At 36.1% G+C, this 21,072-nt stretch overlaps 1 protein-coding gene across 6 annotated transcripts in view; it reads left to right on the top strand.

The window, feature by feature from the left end:
- The window catches only part of CFAP43 (cilia and flagella associated protein 43), a 104,672-nt gene that overhangs the window by 4,169 nt on the left and 79,431 nt on the right, over positions 1–21,072 (top strand). For 5 of the 6 annotated variants that reach the window (XM_082722599.1, XM_082722597.1, XM_082722598.1 and 2 more), the window contains exons 3-8: positions 2,796–2,892; positions 5,629–5,796; positions 7,322–7,472; positions 12,762–12,921; positions 15,905–15,972; positions 18,958–19,089. In XM_082722599.1, coding sequence (XP_082578725.1) covers positions 2,796–2,892; positions 5,629–5,796; positions 7,322–7,472; positions 12,762–12,921; positions 15,905–15,972; positions 18,958–19,089 — 776 coding nt within the window. The remainder of the gene's footprint in view (positions 1–2,795; positions 2,893–5,628; positions 5,797–7,321; positions 7,473–12,761; positions 12,922–15,904; positions 15,973–18,957; positions 19,090–21,072) is intronic. The other variant, XM_082722596.1, reaches the window with a different exon arrangement.

Genomic DNA, 21,072 nt, shown 5'->3' with positions numbered 1-21,072 from the left:
TCTCGGGGTCTTGGGATGGAGCCCAGCATCAGGCGCTCTCTGCTCAGCAGGGAGTCTGCTCCCCGCCCCCCCGCCGCCCCCCACCTCTTTGCCTACTTGTGATCTCTTGTCTGTCAAATAAATAAATAAAATCTTTAAAAAAAAACTATTTGAGGGGCGCCTGGCTGGCTCAGCTGATGGAACATCCGACTCTTAATCTTGGAGTCATCAGTTCGATTCCCATCGTGGGTGTAGTGATTACTTAAATAAATAAATAAATAAACCTTTAAAAAATTATTTGAACAAAAGTATCAAGTTGGATATTCATATTATACTGTACATCAAAACATACATCAGACAAAAAAGAGCTCAATATAAACAACAAACACATTTGAGAAGCAGAGAGTATGGGGATATTGAAATGATTTCAGGATGGGGAAGAACCTTTCACACAAAGGAAAAAAAAATAGAAAAACTGACTGATTACATGTCAATTTAAAACTTAAGAACATCAAAAATACCTTGAAAAATTAATGGGCAAAAAATAAACTAAGGAAGATATTTGGGACAAATACGATCAAGTATTTTCAGAGTGTTTAGGAAACAATAAGAAACAACCAGACATCCCATTAGAACAATGGAAAAAGTAACTGCCCAAACCACAAAACTACATATCAAAAATATTCTAGTATCAAAAAAACTAATATCAAAGATATCCTCTCAATATCTACTTAAAAACTTAATGTTTGAGCCAAGATCAAGTTTTTCTGCTTATCAAGATTACGATTTTTTTAAAAGATTTTATTTATTTGACAGAGAGAGGGATCACAAGCAGGCAGAGAGGCAGGCAGAGAGAGAGGAGGAAGCAGGCTCCCTGCTGAGCAGAGATAGCCTGATTCTGGGCTCCATCCCAAGACCCCGAGATCATGACCTGAGCTGAAGGCAGAGGCTTAACCCACTCAGCCACCCAAGCTCCCCAAGATCATGATTTTTGAAAGCTGATAACTGCTAGGCAGAGTGCAGTGAAATTGGTAGCACACTTTCTTGCTGAAAGGGGGAATAATTTTTTTTCTTCCAAGTTTTTATTTAAATTCAAGTTAATTAACATACAGCGTAGTTTGGTTTCAGGAGTAGAATTTAATAATTCATCACTTACATGTAACACCCAGTGCTCATCACAAGTGCCCTCCTTAATACCCATCACCCATTTAGCCCATCCCTCCAAAGTGGGAATAATCGATATGATCTTCCTGGGAAGTAAATATTACCATATTTAACCCAGTTAAACTCAGCTGAGGAACTAGAATTCAATTTTAAGGAAATCAGAAATATAGTCAAAGATTTGTATGTGCTGGAGTTAATAGCACTCTCATAATAGCAAAAGATTAGGAACTTCTACATCTCCAGTAATATGAATATGGTTAAATAAGTTAAAATATCTCATAAAAGAGTATTATATAAACATTATATAAACATTAGAAATCACATTTTTGAAGAATTATTAATGATAAAATGCTCAATATAATGTAAATAGGAGTAACACTGTATGACCCAAGTCTTTTAAATGAATTGTTGTATATAATATTTAATCCATAACTGTTACAGTTATAAAAAGCAACATTTTTTTCAAGGTTATATTTAAAGAAAAAATATACATTTACAGGTAAACACAGAAGAAAATATGAGAAATTTACCAAATTTTATAGTGAGATTACAGAGGATATATTTTCTTGTAAAGATTTATTTTTTTATTCAAATACCATGTATTTTTTAGAATTGAAAATAATAAAATGAAAAAGTAATAATATTCAGTCATGAGATGAAATGTCTATAGGAAGGATAGAAAATTATTCTATTGAGGCCTCTATCCCATAGAAAAATATTTATTTTTGCACTGAATGCTCAATAAATACAAGTTTTCTATGTTGATCAGACTATGCTAAATGAATTCAATAAATGATGAAGTTTAGCATTTTATTACAGTCAGTTAAAGTGAGAAGGGCAAAAAAGCAAGAAACAACCATTAAAAGTACATAGAATAAAAAGAGATACGAATGTCAAAAGACAGACATGGGAGAAGACAGAGCTGGGAGCTATGGAACCACACTGAAGAACAGCAGATAGAGGGCAAATCAGATCCTCATACGCAGGAGGGCAGAAGCATCCTCACGATGCACATTTTAAACATGTTGTTACTAAGGCTTGAATTTCTGTTTCATGTCTTCAACTACAGGGACAAATGTGAAAGAACTGGAAGATATTAAACAAAGGGCCAGCTGTGGCCCAAGGTATAGAGATCAGGAAGTAAGCTAGGATGATTCCAACACCCCAGAGTATTTAAAGTTGTTTGAGTAACTCTTCTAATTATAATGTTTCATATATTTATGGAATACATAATTGTTCTTGGGTCATTTCAAATCACACTGGGACATACACAGTACAGTATGCTCAATTTTGATTAAAGTCTAGAGACAGTGACCTCATGGTCTTAATTCATTTTAGTATATTTAAATTTTTTTTTTTTTAAGTAATTTTTATGCCCAACATGGGGCTTGAACTCACAACCCCAAGATCAAGAGTCACATGCTCTACTGACTGAGCAAGCTAGGCACCCCAGCTCTAATGCCTTTAAAAAAAGAATCTTAAATTTGCTCTTAGTTTTTGTTCATAGTCTTAGAAATCAGGTAGGAGATCTGTTATTCCAAGAGCTAAATGCCTTTGAATTATGTGAAAACCATTAGATAAGGGAAATAAACTGTAAGACTAGTTAATCTGAACACTATAATTAAATCCTTGTAATGGATTTTATATTTTAGGCAATGTTCTTCTAGACTACACTTTACTTTCATTCAGTTACTGTGGCACCTACCTGGCTAGTTACTCCTCTCTCCCAGAATTTGAACTGGCCCTTTGGTAAGTTACAGCATGCTGTAGAATTCCTTTCATTGGATTTCATTTTAGTCTTGTCCTTCTAGGTTGTATTAAAAGACATAGATGTGAAAAATCTGGAACGAGGGAAAAAAGTGGAAGGAATAGAAGTTCTGTTCAGAAGGTTGAATAACATTGCAACTTTGAGGCATAAAATTTGACAGGGCAAAAGCTATATGAGAGCAAATTATAATCTTTTTGTTGATGTGTTATAATGTTTCCTTTGTTGGGTAAAGAATAATAAAGGCATAAAGTTTCATCTTCCCTTCAAATAAATGGTAGCTTTGAGTGGTTTGCCTGTTTTCTACTAATGATGAAATTAAGATGTGTTCTCTATTAGAGCTAAATGGGAAGTAATTGTTTTTAGAGACTTTAGAACAGTTATATGTTCAGAGAGTGGAATATTACACCACATTTGCCAGCTGCATAGGAAATACCTGTGGATAAGACACATCTGTGGTCTTTGCTGGGCCTTTCATAGGGCCAACCTCAAAGCCGTACTCCCTCTTCTGTCTATAATATAAACTCCTGTGGGAGGGATAGTTTTTCTTTTAAGGGGAAGTACAAACCATTTTGGGAATGATTGAGGATATACCTTACACACCTGCATTTCTTATCCAAAAATATAATAATCTAGGTTCAGAGAACCATATTCAGTTTATGTAGTTTCTTTTCTAAAAAACAGCTTCCTCAAGGTATAACTGACATATTAAAAAACTGTTCATATATAAAGAATATCATTTGGTAAGTTTTGACTTGTGTACACACCCATGAAACCATCACCATAATCAAGATAATAAATATATCTGTCACTCCAAAGTTTCCTTGTGTCCCTTTCTGATCCTTCCTTGTAGGCCCTTCCACACACCCTTACACCATTCCTGCCCCATCCCTCAGCCCCTGCCTCCAAGTAGCCATTGTTGTATTTTCTATCACTCTGGATTTGTTTGCATTTTCTGGAATTTTATATACATGGAAGTCATCCATTATGGACTTTTTTTTTTTTTGTCTGTCTTTTATGCTGCATAATTACTTTCTTCATGTAGCATAATTATTTTGAAATTCTCTTATGCTGCTATATGTATCAATAGTTCATGCCTTCCTATTCATGGAATGAATATACTACAGTTTATTTATTCACTCACTTATTGATGGATAGATTAGTTTGCTGGGACTGTCATTAACAAAGTCCTACAAATTGAATGGACAAAACAACAGAAATTTATTGTCTCACAGTTCTGGAGTCTTGAAGCCTAATATCAGGGTGTAAGCAGAGTTGGTTTCTTCTAAAGGCTATGAGGAAGAATCTGTTCTAGGCCTTTCTCCTTGGCTTGTGAATAACTGTATTCATGTTCACATGGTGTTTTCCTTGTATATGGGTCCGTCTCCATATTTCCCCTTTCCTTTCTATAAGGATGCTCATTTTACTGGAGTAGGACCACACTAAATGACCTCATTTAACTTAGTAAAGACCCTATTACAGTCACATACTGAGGTCCTGAGGGTTAGGACATCAGCATATAAATCTGACACAATTCAACCTATAACAGTACTGGAAGGATGAGTGGGAACCAACCTGTGAAGATGAGGAAGAAGATTCTAAGCAGAGAAAAGGTATGTGCAAATGCCATGAGGTCAGAGAAAAGAAATGGCAGATTTGAAGATTTAAGTAAGAGATCATAATGATGGCAACCAGAGATTAGCTGTGAGAGGCAAATACCTAGAAGTTGCAATTGCTGGGTTATAGGGTAGTTCTATTTTTAACTTCCTAAGGAAGCACCATACTGTTTTTCAGAGTGCCTGCACAAGTTTGCATTCCCACCAACAGTGTAAGAGGGTTCCCCTTTCTCCACATCCTCACCCACACCTGTTTCCTGAGTTGTTATTTTTAGCCATTCTGACCAGTGTGAAGTGGTATCTCATTGTGCTTTTGATTTATATTTCCCTGATGCTGAGTGATGTTGAGCATGTTTTCATGTGTTTGTTGGTTATTTGTGTGTTTCCTTTGAAGAAACACACATGTTCATGTCTTCTGCCCATATCCTGATTGAATTATTTGTTCTTTGGGTGTTGAGTTTGATAAATTCTTTATAGGTCACGGATACTAGCCTTTTACCTGGTAAGACATTTGCAAATATCTTCCCTCATCCCCTCAGTTGTCTTTTGGTTTTGTCAACTGTTTCCTTTGCTGTGGAAAAGCTCTTTATCTTGTTGTAATTCCAATAGTTCATCTTTGCCTTTGTTTCCCTTGCCTTTGGAGACATGTCTAGCAAGAAGTTTCTGTGGCCAAGGTCAAAGAGATTGCTGCCTGTGTTCTCCTGTGGGATTTTGAAGGATTCCTGTCTCACATTTAGGTCTTCCATCCATTTTGAGTTTATTTTTATGTATGGCGTTAGGAAATGGTTCAGGTTCATTCTTTTGCATATGGCTATCCAATTTTCCCAGCACCATTTGTTGAAGAGACTGTCTTTTTCCATTGGATAGTCTTTCCTGCTTAGTCAAAGATTAGTTGAGACAAAGTAATACTTTTAAAACACATAGGTATTTTGCTTTCTTAGGTACAGTATAATGATAAGCATAATCATTAATAAATTTTATATTTAACACCATGGATTAAATAAATTGTATTGTGAATTAAGATTGTTTTCAAATAATTAGATAATTGTTCTCAAGATGTGAAATTCAAATGAATTATTTTTTTGCAAAACATTTCCCTCTAAGGAACTGGGAAGCAGGTGTCATTTTGTGTAAGAAGTCACAACCTGGTGTAGATGTAAGCCAGATGACTTTTAACCCTATGAACTGGCGCCAGCTGTGCTTATCAAGTCCAAGTGCAGTGACTGTGTGGACCATTGAAAGATGTAACGAAGAGCATCATCTCAAAGCGAAGTAAGAGACTTAGCTATTACAGAGCAAAGTGGAGATCTTAGTTTGCATTCATGTAATGTTATTGCATCAATTTGATGAATTAACTGGCTTTACATGTACATATTAAACATCTTAAGTTATAACATCTTTCTACATATATAATTATGGAGTGGTTGTTTGCATTTTGCAAGGATTCTTTATGACTTGATCTCTTAATGAGTTTCTTTTAAATCTCAAGGCATTCCCAAGCTTTTCCCAACATGGTTTAATTTGTCAGAATTTTATTCGCTTTTGGTATTTCAAAACATGCCTATTTATAAAAAGGACAGTTATGAATTTTGATCCGGTTACTTTGATGCCCAATTGTAATCTCAAAAATAAACTTTTAGATACGGAAAGCATATATTATTCCTTCAGCCACATAATCTATAAACAGAGGGCAATTGCATATGGTGGCGTCCTGGGAGTTACCTGTTTAAATAGCACTGGGTCAAAAAGAAAATTTATGACCAGTGCCATGGTGATTGATGATAATGGTGTGTTTTTTAAGGAGAGTTCAAAGACTCAAGGTGCCTCTAAACCTACTATTCCCAATATATTCCACCATGTTAAAGACTAATTTGATATTGGACATGTATATTCTTGAAATCGCAATTTTTCAAAAGTTGCCTTCTTAAGAAAAATTTGAAGTTGTTTAACTGGAGAGCCCTAAAAAAGACACATCTTTGTGTTCAGTACTCTTCATGTCTCAATTTCTTTTTTATAAGAACCCAGCGAGTTGTCAAATCTGTCTTTAGGCAGAGACACTGATAAAATGGGTAATGTCTCTATCATATCCTTGCCAGGTGGGCAAATAATTTATCTTGGCATTCTCTCCTTTTGCTTGCCTTAAATATTCTCCTCTAGTTCTGAATGATGAGTTGTGATTTTTCTATAAGCGACTGAAATGAGAGGCAAAGTAAGTGGACTGTCCTTGTTCAGAAAGCAAGCAGGATTAGAAAACACTCAAGCCTTAATTGGGACATAACCCCATCATAAACCTAGGAAGATCTATAGGTTTATTTTGGCTCACATTGATTTTTATTTGAACTAATTGCAAATTTTAGTATTTGAGAGATTTCTCATGAATATCCAGATTATGATAGATTCTTGAAATTTTGGAACCAGAATTCTCAACAAACCCTCTTAGTTGGAACCGAGTGGTGCCTCTACCACCTTTAGGAGGGAACGTACTTTCCCATTTGCCACAGTCCCCCACCTGGCCACAGCTCATTTGCCTGGTCCTGCCAGTGTTCAAATGTATAGTTCCTGCTTTAGATTTTAACTTTGGAAATTTTGGAAAATTCCTATGTACTTAATTTATAACTGCACTATTGTCCTTTTGTGATATATATTTTTATATCTATTTTTTGGTGTTTAACTGGTTTGTTTGCTTGTTTTTAATAAGTTTTAATACCTTCCCACCTTATTTATCACCAATATGTAGTAGTTACATCCGTGACTCGTTTTTGTTAATCTGATTATTCTGATTTCTCTTTTTTTAAAGGTCAGTAAAACTTCCTATGGAAGATGGGTCATTTTGTAATGAAACAGATGTAATTTTCCCCACCTCATTGCCCAAGGATCTTATCTATGGACCTGTGCTCCCACTGTCAGCCATTGCTGGGCTAGTAGGAGAAGAGGCAGAAACTTTCAGGGTAATTACCTGGCACCTCTTCCTGTTTGCTTATTTGATTCTCATAACCATCCCGTGAGACATGCGGGATAGAGAGGATCATCCTGGTTTTCAATACAGATTAGCCTTAGCAATGATAAGAAATGAGGGCTTTGAAGTTTTGAGTTTGGTTAACTGGAAGAATGGCAATGATAACAGAAAGAAGGGGCCCAGACCTGATTTCAGCTTTAGACATATTGAATTTGGGGTGCTGGGAGGGCATAGATGCCAGGTGGAAATTGGGCAAGCAGACCTATTGCTGGGATGGAGAAGGTAGGCCTGGAGACTCTGATGCCAGCAGAATCATTAACCCAGAGGGGTTAGTGGAGCACTGGAATGGGAGAGGGATGATAGAAAAAAGACTAAGGATGTCAAGGGAGAGAGCCAGAGAGGAAACTGATTTGCTAAGAATCGAGAGTTAGAAGACAGCTCTGACAAGGAACACACAAGTAGGAAAAAATCCAGGAGAGAAGGCGGCCTTGGAAAATAGTGGAAGAAAGTTTCAGTGGGAGTTTATTAACAGCTATACACTCATTCATTCAACATATTTATCAAGATTTAAAGGACAAGGAAGCTCAGTGCTACAAACCAGTCAAGAGTGGTCAGGCAGAGGGTGCTGTATATGCAAAGGCCCTGAGGGAAAGAAAATAAATCTGTAGGCTTGAGGAGCTAAGAAAACCTGTGGGGGCTGCAGAAAAGTAAATGAGATGGAGTGGGTGCAGGTGCAGTGCAAGGGGTAGGCAGGGAGCAGAGATAGCACATGAAGGTCCTTTGGGAAACAGGAGCTTGATTCTGCTGAGCCTCCTGAACTTATGTTACGCTAATATTTGTGTTAAAACTCTAAGCCAAGGATAAAGGAATTAGAAGCTCCCAAATATTTTGGCCACTGCAGAGAGTTAAGCCATAAATGTTAAAAATAACTCAGTGTTGTAATTAATTTGTTTAAAATTTCTGAGAGGCAAGAGATTAGGTTGTGTATGCTCTTAGTATTTCCTCTAAAGCTCTAAAGGATGATCATTGTTCACTTTTTTAATACAGAAAATGACTGAATCCTTTTCATAGCACAAATCGCAGCCTTAGAAATACAACCAAACTCAGCCACAATGGGGCAGCAAAGTAAATACAAATAGATCAGCCATCAAGGTTTGCAACTTGAAAAAAAATGCTTCTATGTTTAGTCTTTGATGCCTAGGAACCCACATTTTCAACTATCTAAAATCTTTTCTTCGCCATAAATTTCGTAGGCACCCTCATCTTTCACAATTTGCACAACAGGATGAACCCCACCTAAAATGTGTAAAATTCAGTCATCTGTCTTTGTCATTTGAAAAATGCTATGAAATGCCTTCCTTAAATACTTGAATGTGGAGTAAGCATTTTTTTAAATGCTCATAATAGACAAACATCTTTGTTTCCTAGGATTTTTGGTACTCAGTGCATTTTAATCTTTTTCTGAAAACAGAAATTTAATGCTAAAGTTCTACATTTTAAAATCACATGGGGAATGTTAATAAAGCCATATAGTTTACATTTACATTAGAAATTAATTTTTCCAATATTTATTTTTTACCTTATAGATAAGTAAGGTGAAAAAAATGGCTAAAATACTGATTAATGTCTGTACAGTTAGTGAAAGCATAACCAAAAATCTCAAATATCTTGATTCTGTTCCTTTGAATGACATTTCTTGTGACCTGGGTATCAATGAATGGCAAAGAAATCAGTAATAAACTAATGCATATAAGAGTCTTAAAAATTGACAGGCCGTGGACTTTCACAAGACTACAAACATTAAATACTCCCATTATGTCTCTCTTAGCTAACACTATAAAGGCACATTATACGCCTTTAAATAGGCCTGCATCACATTATACAATTTATTTAAGGCAAGTGAAACAGTATCTAGCAGTAGCATGGGGGAAATCAAAGGCAGATGTTATCTGGGGAAAAACTAGATCCAAGATAATGAATTTGATCTCAAGTGTACGGTTTTCTTTTTCCATCTACCTTTTTGTTTTTTAACAGAAGTCACTAAATAGGAATTTCTTTTATAAACTGAAATATGTTGAAGCATATTTGGATACTTACATTTTTTTAAAGCAATAATATTAAATTGGATTCTAATTTTTCATGTTCAGTCTTCAAGTGATCAGAATGTTTGATTTATGAGTCCGGATAGCTAAGCAAGGTGGTGTTATCAACAAATATGTTTAAATACTCTTGGCACATTTTTCTTTTAAAAGTTTTAGAATTTTTAGAGTTAAAAATTATTGCTTCTGCTCACATAATCCATATTGTATCACTTTCATTTTTAAATAGCCCAATAGAACATATTTATTGATGAAAGAGAGTAATAGAAAGATAAGCCCATGTTTATCTTAAAATAAGAAAAGTCAAACACAATACCAGTTTAACATTATATAGCCAGAAAAGTCCAAATTTTAAATCTTCACCTTCTGTTGCATACACATAGGTCCACTGGTGTGAGAACCAGATATGTGTGTTTTTAAAAAGATTTTTGAATCTGTTGCCATAATGTAAGAATCTGTCCCCTTGTGATATATAATCTAAGGTTAGATGTCATCAAGACAGCCCAAGAAACTTTTAAATAATGGCATCCAGTGAGTAACTTCCCTGTGAGTCAAATCTCAATTAGATACCACAAAAATGTTATTAATCAGCAGTAGTTTAATCCTCTTGGGTTGTTTTGTCCCCCTTTCTTGGCCCATAGGGTGGCCAGATTATTAATCAAGTATTTGTTTTCTAACAATCCAAGACTACCAGGGCGTGAAGTATGTCAATCATTGACCAAAGTTAATATATCCTTTAAAAGAATTATCATGGTGATGGCTGCTGTATATGATTTTTGCCTTAGTCATATTTCAGCGTCCATTCCAAATGGTAATTCTCTCTCCACCCTTTCTTCATGCCACCAAGAACCTAGTGCTTTCTCATCAATGCTCCCATAATACTTAACACCCCTCTACTATGATCTACCATGTTTTCTGATTCTGTTATTTGTTCATACTTCTTTTCCTTCAACAAGTGATTATCCTATTGAGAAGAGGGATCACTTAAGATGTTACACAATGCCTGATATATAACCAACATCCAATAAATATTTGTTTAAATATAAGTTACATAACAAGTTTATATTTGCTGAGAATCTAGTAGAAATGGTTACTTTGGCAGCACCATACCTGCTTTACCTTGAATCTACAAACCAGTCCTAAATGAATAGTATATAATACATTATTTAAATTATTGAGTATTTATTAGAAAGATGGCTTGCATATATTGAGGAGTTTTTAATTGAAAAATGATTGTTTATATATATTTGCAGTATTCCCCAACTTCTGGTTTATTTTTTTCCATAGTGATTTTCAGCATATGATCTTCTACATATTTAACTTCTTTTTAAAAAAATATTTTATTTATTTATTTGACAGACACACAGGGAGAGAGGGAACACAAGCAGGGGGAGTAGGAGAGAGAGAAGCAGGCTCCCCACAGACCAGGGGCTGGATGCAGAGCTTGATCCCAGGACCTTGGGATCATGACCTGAGCTGAAGGTTGATGCTTAATGACTGAGCCACTCAGGCACCCCTATATTTAACTTCTTAACTTATTTTTATTCTGTTTGCCCTCAACAGGATGTAAGCCCCATAAGGGCAGGGATTTTTTTTTTTTTTTTTTTGGTCTGTTTTGTTCACTGCTACATCCCTGTGCCTAGAACAGTGACTAGAATGTAGTAAGTGTCCAATAAATATTTGTTAGGTGAATGAAAGGGTCAACAAAAGAATGCAATAAACATGGAGCTCTCAGGGGACTTAAAAATTCTGTTAATTTGGCCAATAACTTATTAAAGATGTTTTCTGTTCCAGTGGGTATAAGGATCCTAAAGAAAGCAAAGCATTATGTTATAGCTAATGTAATTCTAAATAATGCTATAGCATAACAAAAAGCTCAGATGGTTCTAAATGCTATGTTCTCAATATAAAATAAGTAAACTAGTACATTTGACTTGTTTAACTAAAAAGGAAGAAGTGCTATTATTATGATATCCTGAATTCAGAATTTTAATCAGTGCTGTGGGGAGCAAATGCCCTAAAAAGCTGCCACAGCTGCCTTGACCTCCAGGAAGGAGAACAGGTAGGCCTGTACTTAAAAGGAGTCCTGCTCCATGCTGACAAAGGGGGTCCTCCCCTGCAAGACATGAGTATTTAAGACTGCAGGGGACGTACCACTGAAGTATTACAGTCTAAGGCTGAGACAAACCATGACAGGCTTTTGTTTGGCCCCAAGCTAAGAATGTTCTTGTATACTTTTTACAGAGGTGTTTAAAAATATAATAGGGACATGTGACAGAGACCTATGTGGTCCACAAAGCCTAAAATATTCACTGCCTTTTCCTTTACAAGAAAAGTTTGCTTTAGATCCTTGTCCATGTTATTTTTACTCCCCAAAGCCAACTTCTTTGAGGTACATTGCATAGATTTTCTGCATTTCTCCTTGAGTTTTCCATGATATCAAAACCACAGAGGATGTTTCATGAACCCCATTAGAAAGGCCCCCAGAATCAGACGAGTGTCCTCTTCTCATTTCCCATAAAAGCTAACTAACCAAAGGATCTAGGCCAATCTCTCCATAACCACTCCAGAAAAATCATATCCAGGGCACCTGGGTGGCTCAGTGGGTTAAAGCCTGGGATCGAGCCCTGCATTAGGCTCTCTGCTCGGCAGGGAGCCTGCTTCCCCCTTTCCCTCTGCCTGCCTCTCTACTTACTTGTGATCTCTCTCTCTCTGTGTCAAATAAATAAATGAAATCTTGAAAAAAAAAATAAAAGAAGAAAAATAATATCCACCCTCTCCCACCGCCACGCAGAATCAGGAGGATGAAATGTTGACAAAAATCTTCCTCAAAAAGGGTGATTTTAGCTAGACAATGACTTCCTTAGACTCAAGACACCAAAAAACTCTACCAAGAAACATTGTAGATGTTGCTACTCAGAATTTTCATGAAAATCTGTGACACTAGAACTCCAAATGTGCTGACAAGACTATCTTATATATTCTTAGTGAGTTAAAATATAGAGAGATAAATGGAGAAAGGAAGGATAAGCTCTCTTAGATCTTGGCAAATGGCAGGACCAATGAATGTATATAGGTCCATATTCATTTATTTCTTTTTGGAAGTTACTCTCTTAGGTATTTCTCTGGCTCTTAAACCATGTATGCTGTCTTAACACAAGGTTTCTTATCTTTCTCTGAAGCCTAAAGATGATCTATATCCTTTGCTTCACCCATCTATGCATTGCTGGACTCCAACAAGTGACATATATGTTGGCTGTGAAGAGGGTCATCTTTTAATGATTAATGGAGAAACCTTGAAGGTGACTGTACTTAATAAGATAGAAGACACAGTACCAAAGGGTGAGAAACTGCTTTACTTCATTATTCCTAGAAGTGTAGCCACTGGTGATCGTTTTACACTTGAAGATAGCTCTTTGTTCCCTATTTTTCTCCTTCTTAGAGCCATCTTTGATTCTTTCTTTCCTCTATCCCACAGTTAGTTACAAGTCCTGTGGGTGTTCCTCATAGCTAGTGTTTATTGACTATTCTATGCTCTAGGCATTCTCCTGTACTCTGTATGTATATTTCATGTAATCCTCAAAACACTTTATAGAAAGATATGTTTTCATTTCCATGAGACAGGTGGGAAAAAATGGATGCACTGAGAGAATAAGAAAAAAATGCCCCAATTCACATAACTAGTAAACTGTAAAGCTGACTCCTAAACCCAGACAGTAAGACTTCAGAGTCCAAGTTCTTAGCTCCTATGCTGTATCGTTTCCCATACATAAGCCTGTTCTGTTTAGTCGGCAAATTATGCCCTTTCCTAACCTCCACCTTTCTCAGGGCCTTTTTTCACAGTGACTTTTTTTTAACTGCCATCTTAAAAATTACCTCTCTGTTCCTTGGTTAGAAACATGGTTAGAGTTTGATCTATTTTCCTTAGATCTGGTGTCCATTCCTGGTCCCATCAGCTGTGGCCAGGGTTGGGCCTTAGTCACAGAAGCTAATGTCCACTCAGTAGGGCTTAGGTGTAGACCTTTTGAGAAGGAAACCTTACAGGGAAAGCTCCCCAATCTGTCCAATGTCCTCTCCATTCCAGTTCCTTTATTATTTCACAGTTTGATTTCTGCACCAACCTTAGGACTGACCTCATTGGCCTTAATCTATAGTAACCCAAAACAGGCATCTCATTTGCAAACAGGCATCTCATTGCAATTCAAGGAGTGCTCTGCCTTGATTCCAAGCCCTCTCTAATTTGTTCCCACCTGCTCTATTCATATTCTTTCTACTCCCCAGGATGAGTTTTCTGATCTAGCCAGTCATTTCTTCTTGTCATTTCACAGACCTGCCTCCTAGCTCACTCTCTTGCCAGTTTTCTCTCTGAATCCTTATGCTTCTACCTCAATGCCACCTTCTACAGCAAGTTTTCTCCAGGACAGTGCCCCTCATCTACTCCTGCTCCCATTCCCTGGTTATGACTTCAATGGGGCCATTAGGTTTGACTTTCCTGCCCCCACCATGGCTTCACTTTACTGTCACTTATACCCTCCAGGCTAAGTTCTCTCTAATCTTGCATCCACAGTGCCATCCTAACCTTAGGGCAAATTTCGGTGCCCCTGTGTGGGATTCCATTAGACTCACTTCCTCCTTACAGCCTCAGCCTTTGATGTCACAATTTCCTGTGTGCATGTCTGTCTTTCCCACCAGGTATTAATTCTTTGAAGTTAAGAACTGTGTTACTCATCCTTGGGCTCCACAGTTTAATCCCAGAGACAGCTACAGAGTAAATTAGTGCCTATATGTCTTTTGTAAAATGAATTCTAAAGCAATGTTTCTCATTTCCAAGCTGCTGTCACATCTGTAATAGATTATACACAATTTAGGACTTATTCATGTATAGTCTTATATTGTTTACTATTTCCTTCTTCTATACTATTCCTAATAATTTTCATGGTACATTATAAATGTTTTAGTGTAATTATCTGTCTAACCTCTACAATGTGGAAGACACTAATCAAGGTTCCTCAGAGGTGACGTGAATGGCAAATACGTGATCTTATAATTTTCACCCTCGAGGGATTTATTTTTATTAAAGAGAATTAAACAAGTAGATAATTATAGCCAGGTAGATTAAGATCATTTTATTCAAGGGAAACTGAACAAAGTTCTGTGGGAATTCAAATGAGGGAAACAGGCCAGGTTAAGTCATTTTGAAGATGGCATTTGAAATGGCCTTTGCAGGATGGGTTCACAGGCAGATGAGGGTAGGTAGAGTTTCAGTCAATGGTGTCTGCAGAGACAAGAAAAACTGGAGAAGGTTGAGACACAAGAAGTGTCCAGTCTGTCTGGAGCATTGAGTGTTACATAGGGTAGTAGGAAACAAAGGGACATACATACCACGTCTGACCTTGAATGTCCAGCTCAGATGTTTATACCCAATTCAGCTGACAGTGGCAGACATAAAAAAAAACTCCTGAATGGACATGTACCCCAAATGGAATTGTGTATGGGCAGATTACTTTAGCCATCATTCAAGAAAGGATGACCCTAGAAGCAGGTGGCTGGCTATAAGCATCAGGCTCCTAGACTAGGCCTTGAGTCATAAGAACCTGGACTCTAGTGGTACTTGGATTGGAAAGGAAGGAACTTCTGGGAGGTAAATAGTTTTTGAAGGAAAGGACAGTATGCTTCTGAGCATCTGGCATGATGCCAAGCACGTAGTATATAGTAAGCAAATAATTTGATGGTTGCTCTCTGAGCTTTTGATCTTGTAGTTCTTATGGTTTAGCTACATAAAAGTTATTACTCTTTTGTTCTTCTTCCCCAGGGACAATATTTTATTAATAATGATTATTCTTATAGAACATTTTTTCTTTTTACTTTATTTTTATCCATTTTTATTTATTTATTGAGGTTGGAATTTACATACATAAAATGTATAGTATAAATCTTAAGTATGCAGCTTGACAACAAGTTTGGTTTGGTTTATTTTTTCCTGGCGTCTTAAAATCTCTGACAATGCTTTCCTAAAATAAGAAAATATATTAGCTATATAATTCTGTAATGTTAGTTACATGGATCTGATGATACAGAACTTTAAAAAACTCATGTGATTTACATTAGTAATCAATGCTGAACAGTTTTATTATTCATTGTTTGGAAGGCATGATAGCACATATTCTTTTTTTTTTTTTTGATAGCACATATTCTGATAGGAAGTTGATTTTTGGAAAGTGTTACAAAGAAATGAATAGTCCTAGGAAAGCAAAGAGATTAGTTACTTTGTATTGCACTTTTAATTATGTGTCACCTGTTTTACCTTGCTTTTCTTTTCCAAAAGAGGGAAGAAATCTTATCAGTCCAGTCACCATGGTATATCAGAAGGGAGGCATGCTGATTTCTGGAATTGTAATGTATTTTTGTCTTCAAAATTAATTGCTTTAAAGAATATATACAATTTTCATTTGCTGTTACTTATTATTATGCGTCACAATTTGGGATGTCAGGTTCTGTCAGCTTATTGTTTTCTTTTTGGATACTATTATAAAACTTTTTATATGAAGAATTTTTCAAATGTATGTAAAAGAAAGAACAGTATAATGGACTGCCATATATCTAGACAATTGCAAAAAATAAAAAATAGAATTAAAAACTCTGGAACCTCAGAATACCCAACGCCATGCCTGTTTGTACACTTAATATATTAGGTTGTCAGACACAAATAGAACCTTTTGTCTAAGCTTCACTTAACCGCTTGTGCATACTCATTTAGCTTACCTGTATTATACTGTTATTGTTAATACTAGAATTAGCATTAATGGCCTTCATTTATTTAGTCCTTACTTTGTACCAGGCACCATGCTAGGTGCTTTGCTCGTATTATCTTATCAGTTCTCATAATGACACTATCAGTACGAATATTGACATCTTCCTTATACAGAGGAAGGAGCCAAGCCTTACAGAGTTCACCATCCAGTAAATGGAGTCACTGAGGCTTGAACCCAGCTGTGTAAACTCCAAAGTCTTTGCTCTCATTTATTAGAGCATACAGTCTCAGTTAAGTATGAAAAGGGGTCAGACTACAATGCTTTTACAAGGTATTGTAGCAATGCTAAGGTTTGGAGCTCACCCACACTAAAATCTCAGGTCTACCTGTAGATGTCCCAAGACTCTCAGCTGGTAATCCATCCCCCTCCGCTGCAGTCTTGCAACAGACCATCATCGACCATCATCTTGCCCCCCTCCCCGCCACTGCCACCATACTTCCTACATTTAGTTTGCATTTATGGCCTTTTATGACTCTTGTCCTTCTCAAAGTCACCCTTGGCATTTTTTACTTTTATTTTCATTTATTTATTTATTTATTTATTTATTTATTTTCAGAGACAGAGCCATAGGGAGGGGCAGAAGGGAGAAGGAGAGAGAGAATCTTAAGCAGGCTGTATGCTCACCACAGAACCCAACACAGGGCTCCATCTTATGACCCTGAGACCATGACCTGAGCTAAAATCAAGAGTCAGGCGCTAAACAAACTGAGCCACCCAGGTGCCCCTCACCCTTAACATTTTTTCAAACCTAGTTTAGGGAGGTCTGGCTGACTCAGTCAGTAGAGCATGTGACTCTTGCATTGGGGTTGTGAGTTCGAGCCCCACATTGAGGATAGAGATTACTTAAAAAATAAAATTAATGGGGCACCTGGGTGGCTCAGTGGGTTAAGCCTCTGTCTTTAGCTCAGGTCATGATCCCAGGGTCCTAGGATCCAGCTCCACATCAGGCTCTCTGCTTAGCAGGGAGCTGACTTCCCCCTCTTTCTGCCTGCCTCTCTGCCCACTTGTGATCTCTCTCTGTCAAACAAATAATCTTTAAAATTTAAAATTAAATTAATAAATGAATAATAAATTATAATTATTTCTTAATTTTGTAATTAATATAATAATTATATACCATTATAATTTAAATTAAAATAAATTATATTGATTAAATAGTTAATTTTATTAATTATTAAATATTTAATAAAATAATTATTAAATAAACGAATTAATTAAATTAAATAAATCAAGTTAGAAATAAAATAATTATAATTTACAATAATTATAAATATAAAATATTATAATAAATATATGATAACAAAATTTTAAAAACCCAAACAACTAGTTTAAAGGAATGGTTTGAGCATCTACTCTATAAGAAATGGAGAATGATGATGAGTTTGGAGAAAGCACCTTGCATGTTTTATCCGCCAGGTCCCAAGTATGTGAACCCAGCCACCTCACTAATGCATATACTTTAGTTACAGTGGGGTCCAATCTAGAAATGATGGATTAATTTGTCCAAAGCTTCTTCACTACTGTGAAAACTATTCAAATTCTTCTTGAGAAGAGTTAAATGAGCCTAAATTTGTTTATGGCCAACCAGCTGATTTTTACTAGATACTTGCCCTCCTTCTAGCACTATTAAAGAAATACAAAAGGAGGATATAAAAGGAATAAACAGCACACTCCCTACCTTTGGGTCATTTGGGGAGAAAAGGAAGACATATAATAAAGATTAAATAATATACATTAAGGCCAGTATTCCTTGAAGTAAGGAGACTGCTATATATAAGCCACATAATGAACTGCTTCATTCGCCCTACCTCCTGTATAATGAAGAAAGTGGTAAAAAGATAGACGCTAGGTGGATGGAACTAGAGGGTATTATGCTAAGCAAAATTAGAGAATGACAAATACCATATGATTTCACTTTTATGTGGAACTTAAGAAACAAAACAGATGAACATGGGGAAGGGAAAGAAAAATAAGATGAAAATGGAGAAGAAGGCAAACCATAAGAGACACTGAACTCTAGGAAACAAACTGAGGGTTGCTGGAGGGGAGGTTTTTGGGGTAAAAGTGATATGTGGGTAATGGGCATTAAGGAGAGCACTTGAGGTAATGAGCACCAGGTGTTATATGCAACTGATGAATCACTAAATTCTACCTTTGAAACTAATAAAAAAAATTTCTAACTTTATTAAAGGCATTACTTGGGAATTAAAATATAAATGTTAGGGAAGTTCAAAGAAAGTAGAGATCCATAAATTTTAGCCACAAAATTTTGTGTCACAAAAATAGAATAATCTTGAAATTCTATGTTAAATAAAAATATAAAGGTGAAGAAAAAAAAATTTTGTGTCACAGAAGAGATAAAATTGAAACTTGGCCAGGAAGGGTGGTTAAAAGTTGCCTAATAGAGATAAGACTAGGCATTTTAGATAATGTAAACATTGAAGATGATTCCAAAAATAAACTATGGATGGTAGTCAATAAGTCTTAGCTCATTTGACATGGAAATTATACTCTGCATTGACTGAGACTGATTTTCTTTGTTTATCTCATTGTTTTTGGTCTCTAGGATGGCTTTGTGTATTCTTTTATTATTAAAGATTTAACTTACAAAGTAGAGGATTTTCTAGAGATTGAAGATCCTGTGGTACATATGATGTTTTCTCCAAATTACCGCATGTTGCTGATTCAAACAGACAAGGTATGCTAGATGGTGATTTCTTTTTTCCTTTTTTTTTTTTTAAAGATATTTATTTATTTATTTGACAGATCACAAGGAGGCAGAGAGACAGGCAGAGAGATGGGGGGGGGAAGCAGGCTCTCCTCTGGACAGAGAACCTGATGCGGGTCTTGATCCCAGGACTCTGAGACCATGACCTGAGCCAAAGGCAGAGGCTTAACCCACTGAGCCACCCAGGTGCCCCAGATGGTGATTTCTTGATATACAGTTTTCAAATATTATTATCATTGCACTATGGGAATGAAGGGCATAGTGCTTCATAGTGATACTCTACTATTCAGGACTCTTAGTTACAAATGAAAAATACCTAACGTAAAAGACCTAAATAACAAAAAGTGTTGTGTTTATTCTTTTTTTTTTTTTTTTTTTTTTTTTTTTTTTTTTGTGCATGTAAGTAAAAGGGCAAGGAGTTAATCTGAATCTAGTGGCTCCTGACATTTTTTTGTGACCATCTCTTGGTTCTGTTTTCTCTCTGCTGTCACCCTTCTCATGAAGATTCTCCTGGAAGGTGTGCAGAGAGCCTCCTGCAACTCTAGTTTATATTTCTACCCTGGTGGTGACCCTAGTGGAAAGACACCATGAAAAAATGTCCTGGAATTTAGATTCATTGTACTTACTTGGTCACCTCTCTACCCCTGTGGCAATTACTATGTCCAGGAGGATTCTAAGCTGTCATTGGCCAGGCCTGTGTCACATGTCTACACTTGAACCCTGTATAGAGTCAACCCAACCAAACATTGACTGAGATTGGGGTCATGGATGGTTTTCTAAGGAAAATATGGGTTCTGTAAAAGAAGAAGGGAAGGGGAATAAATGCAGAATAAAATGAAATGTCCATCTCAATTATATTGTTAGACTCCTAATTAATGGAATGACTCTCAAAAGTCAGGGTCAACAGTAGTTTATATTGTTAAGCAGTGACTTTAGATGGATTATAAGGAAAGATCAATGATTTTCTGCCTAAAGGAAACTTAAATTTAACTATGGAAAGATATCATTTGCTGGTAAATACCTGAAGTTAGAACAACTGGCTAACTGTGTTTTAATAAATAACAAATAAATGAAAATCCTAGAATACCTATAATGAACAGGAATCAACAAAAAAATGTAACATAACGTAAGGGAGAAAGACTAAAATAGGACTTCTAAAAGAGAAAATATACTGAAAAAGTAAAAATTAAATTAATATGTCTGACAGAAGATTGGACACAGCCAAAGAGAGAATTAGTGAATTGGAGATAGATCAAAAGAAGTTATCTAGAATATAGCCCAGATACACAGGAGGGTAGGATATACAGAAGGGAGGGTACAGTGTATGTTTGATTAGAATCCCAGACTGGAGAGAGAGTGAGGTATAGACAATATTTAAAGAGAGATTTTCCAGAACTGATTAAAAACACGAATTTACAGATTCAAGAGGTCCAGTGAATCTCAAGCGGAATACCTAAAAAGTTAAACACACTTAGATTTAACAAGGTGAAACTGTTGAAAATGAAAGACAGAAAATCTTAAAAATAATCAGAAAGAAAAACAGATTATTTCAAAGGAATTTCAATTAGACTAACAACTGACTCCTTTGTGACATAATGTAAGTAAGAAATAATGGAATGCTACCTTCCATGTAGAGCAGAAGGCATCAGCAAACTATGGCCCTGTAGGCCAAAACCAGCCTGCTGCTTGTTCTTATAAATCAAGTTTTATTGGAACACAGTCACACCATTCATTAATGTATTGTCTCTGGCTGCTTTCACACTACAATGGTAGAATTAAGTAGTTGTGAGAGATCATGTGGCCAACAAAGCCTAACATATTTACTGTCTGTCCATTTATAGAAAAAGTATGCTGATGTAATGAATGAAATAAGGTAACTACCACCTGGAATTCTATACCCAGTGAGATTACTTTTCAGTATAGGGGTGAAAAAAAGATAATTTCGATGTTCCA

The sequence above is a fragment of the Mustela nivalis genome (genome assembly GCF_964662115.1).
Source record: "Mustela nivalis genome assembly, chromosome: 2".
NCBI classification, from domain to species: Eukaryota; Metazoa; Chordata; class Mammalia; order Carnivora; family Mustelidae; genus Mustela; species Mustela nivalis.
Note: the sequence above shows the minus strand (reverse complement) of the source record. Positions and strands in the feature narration are given on the sequence as shown.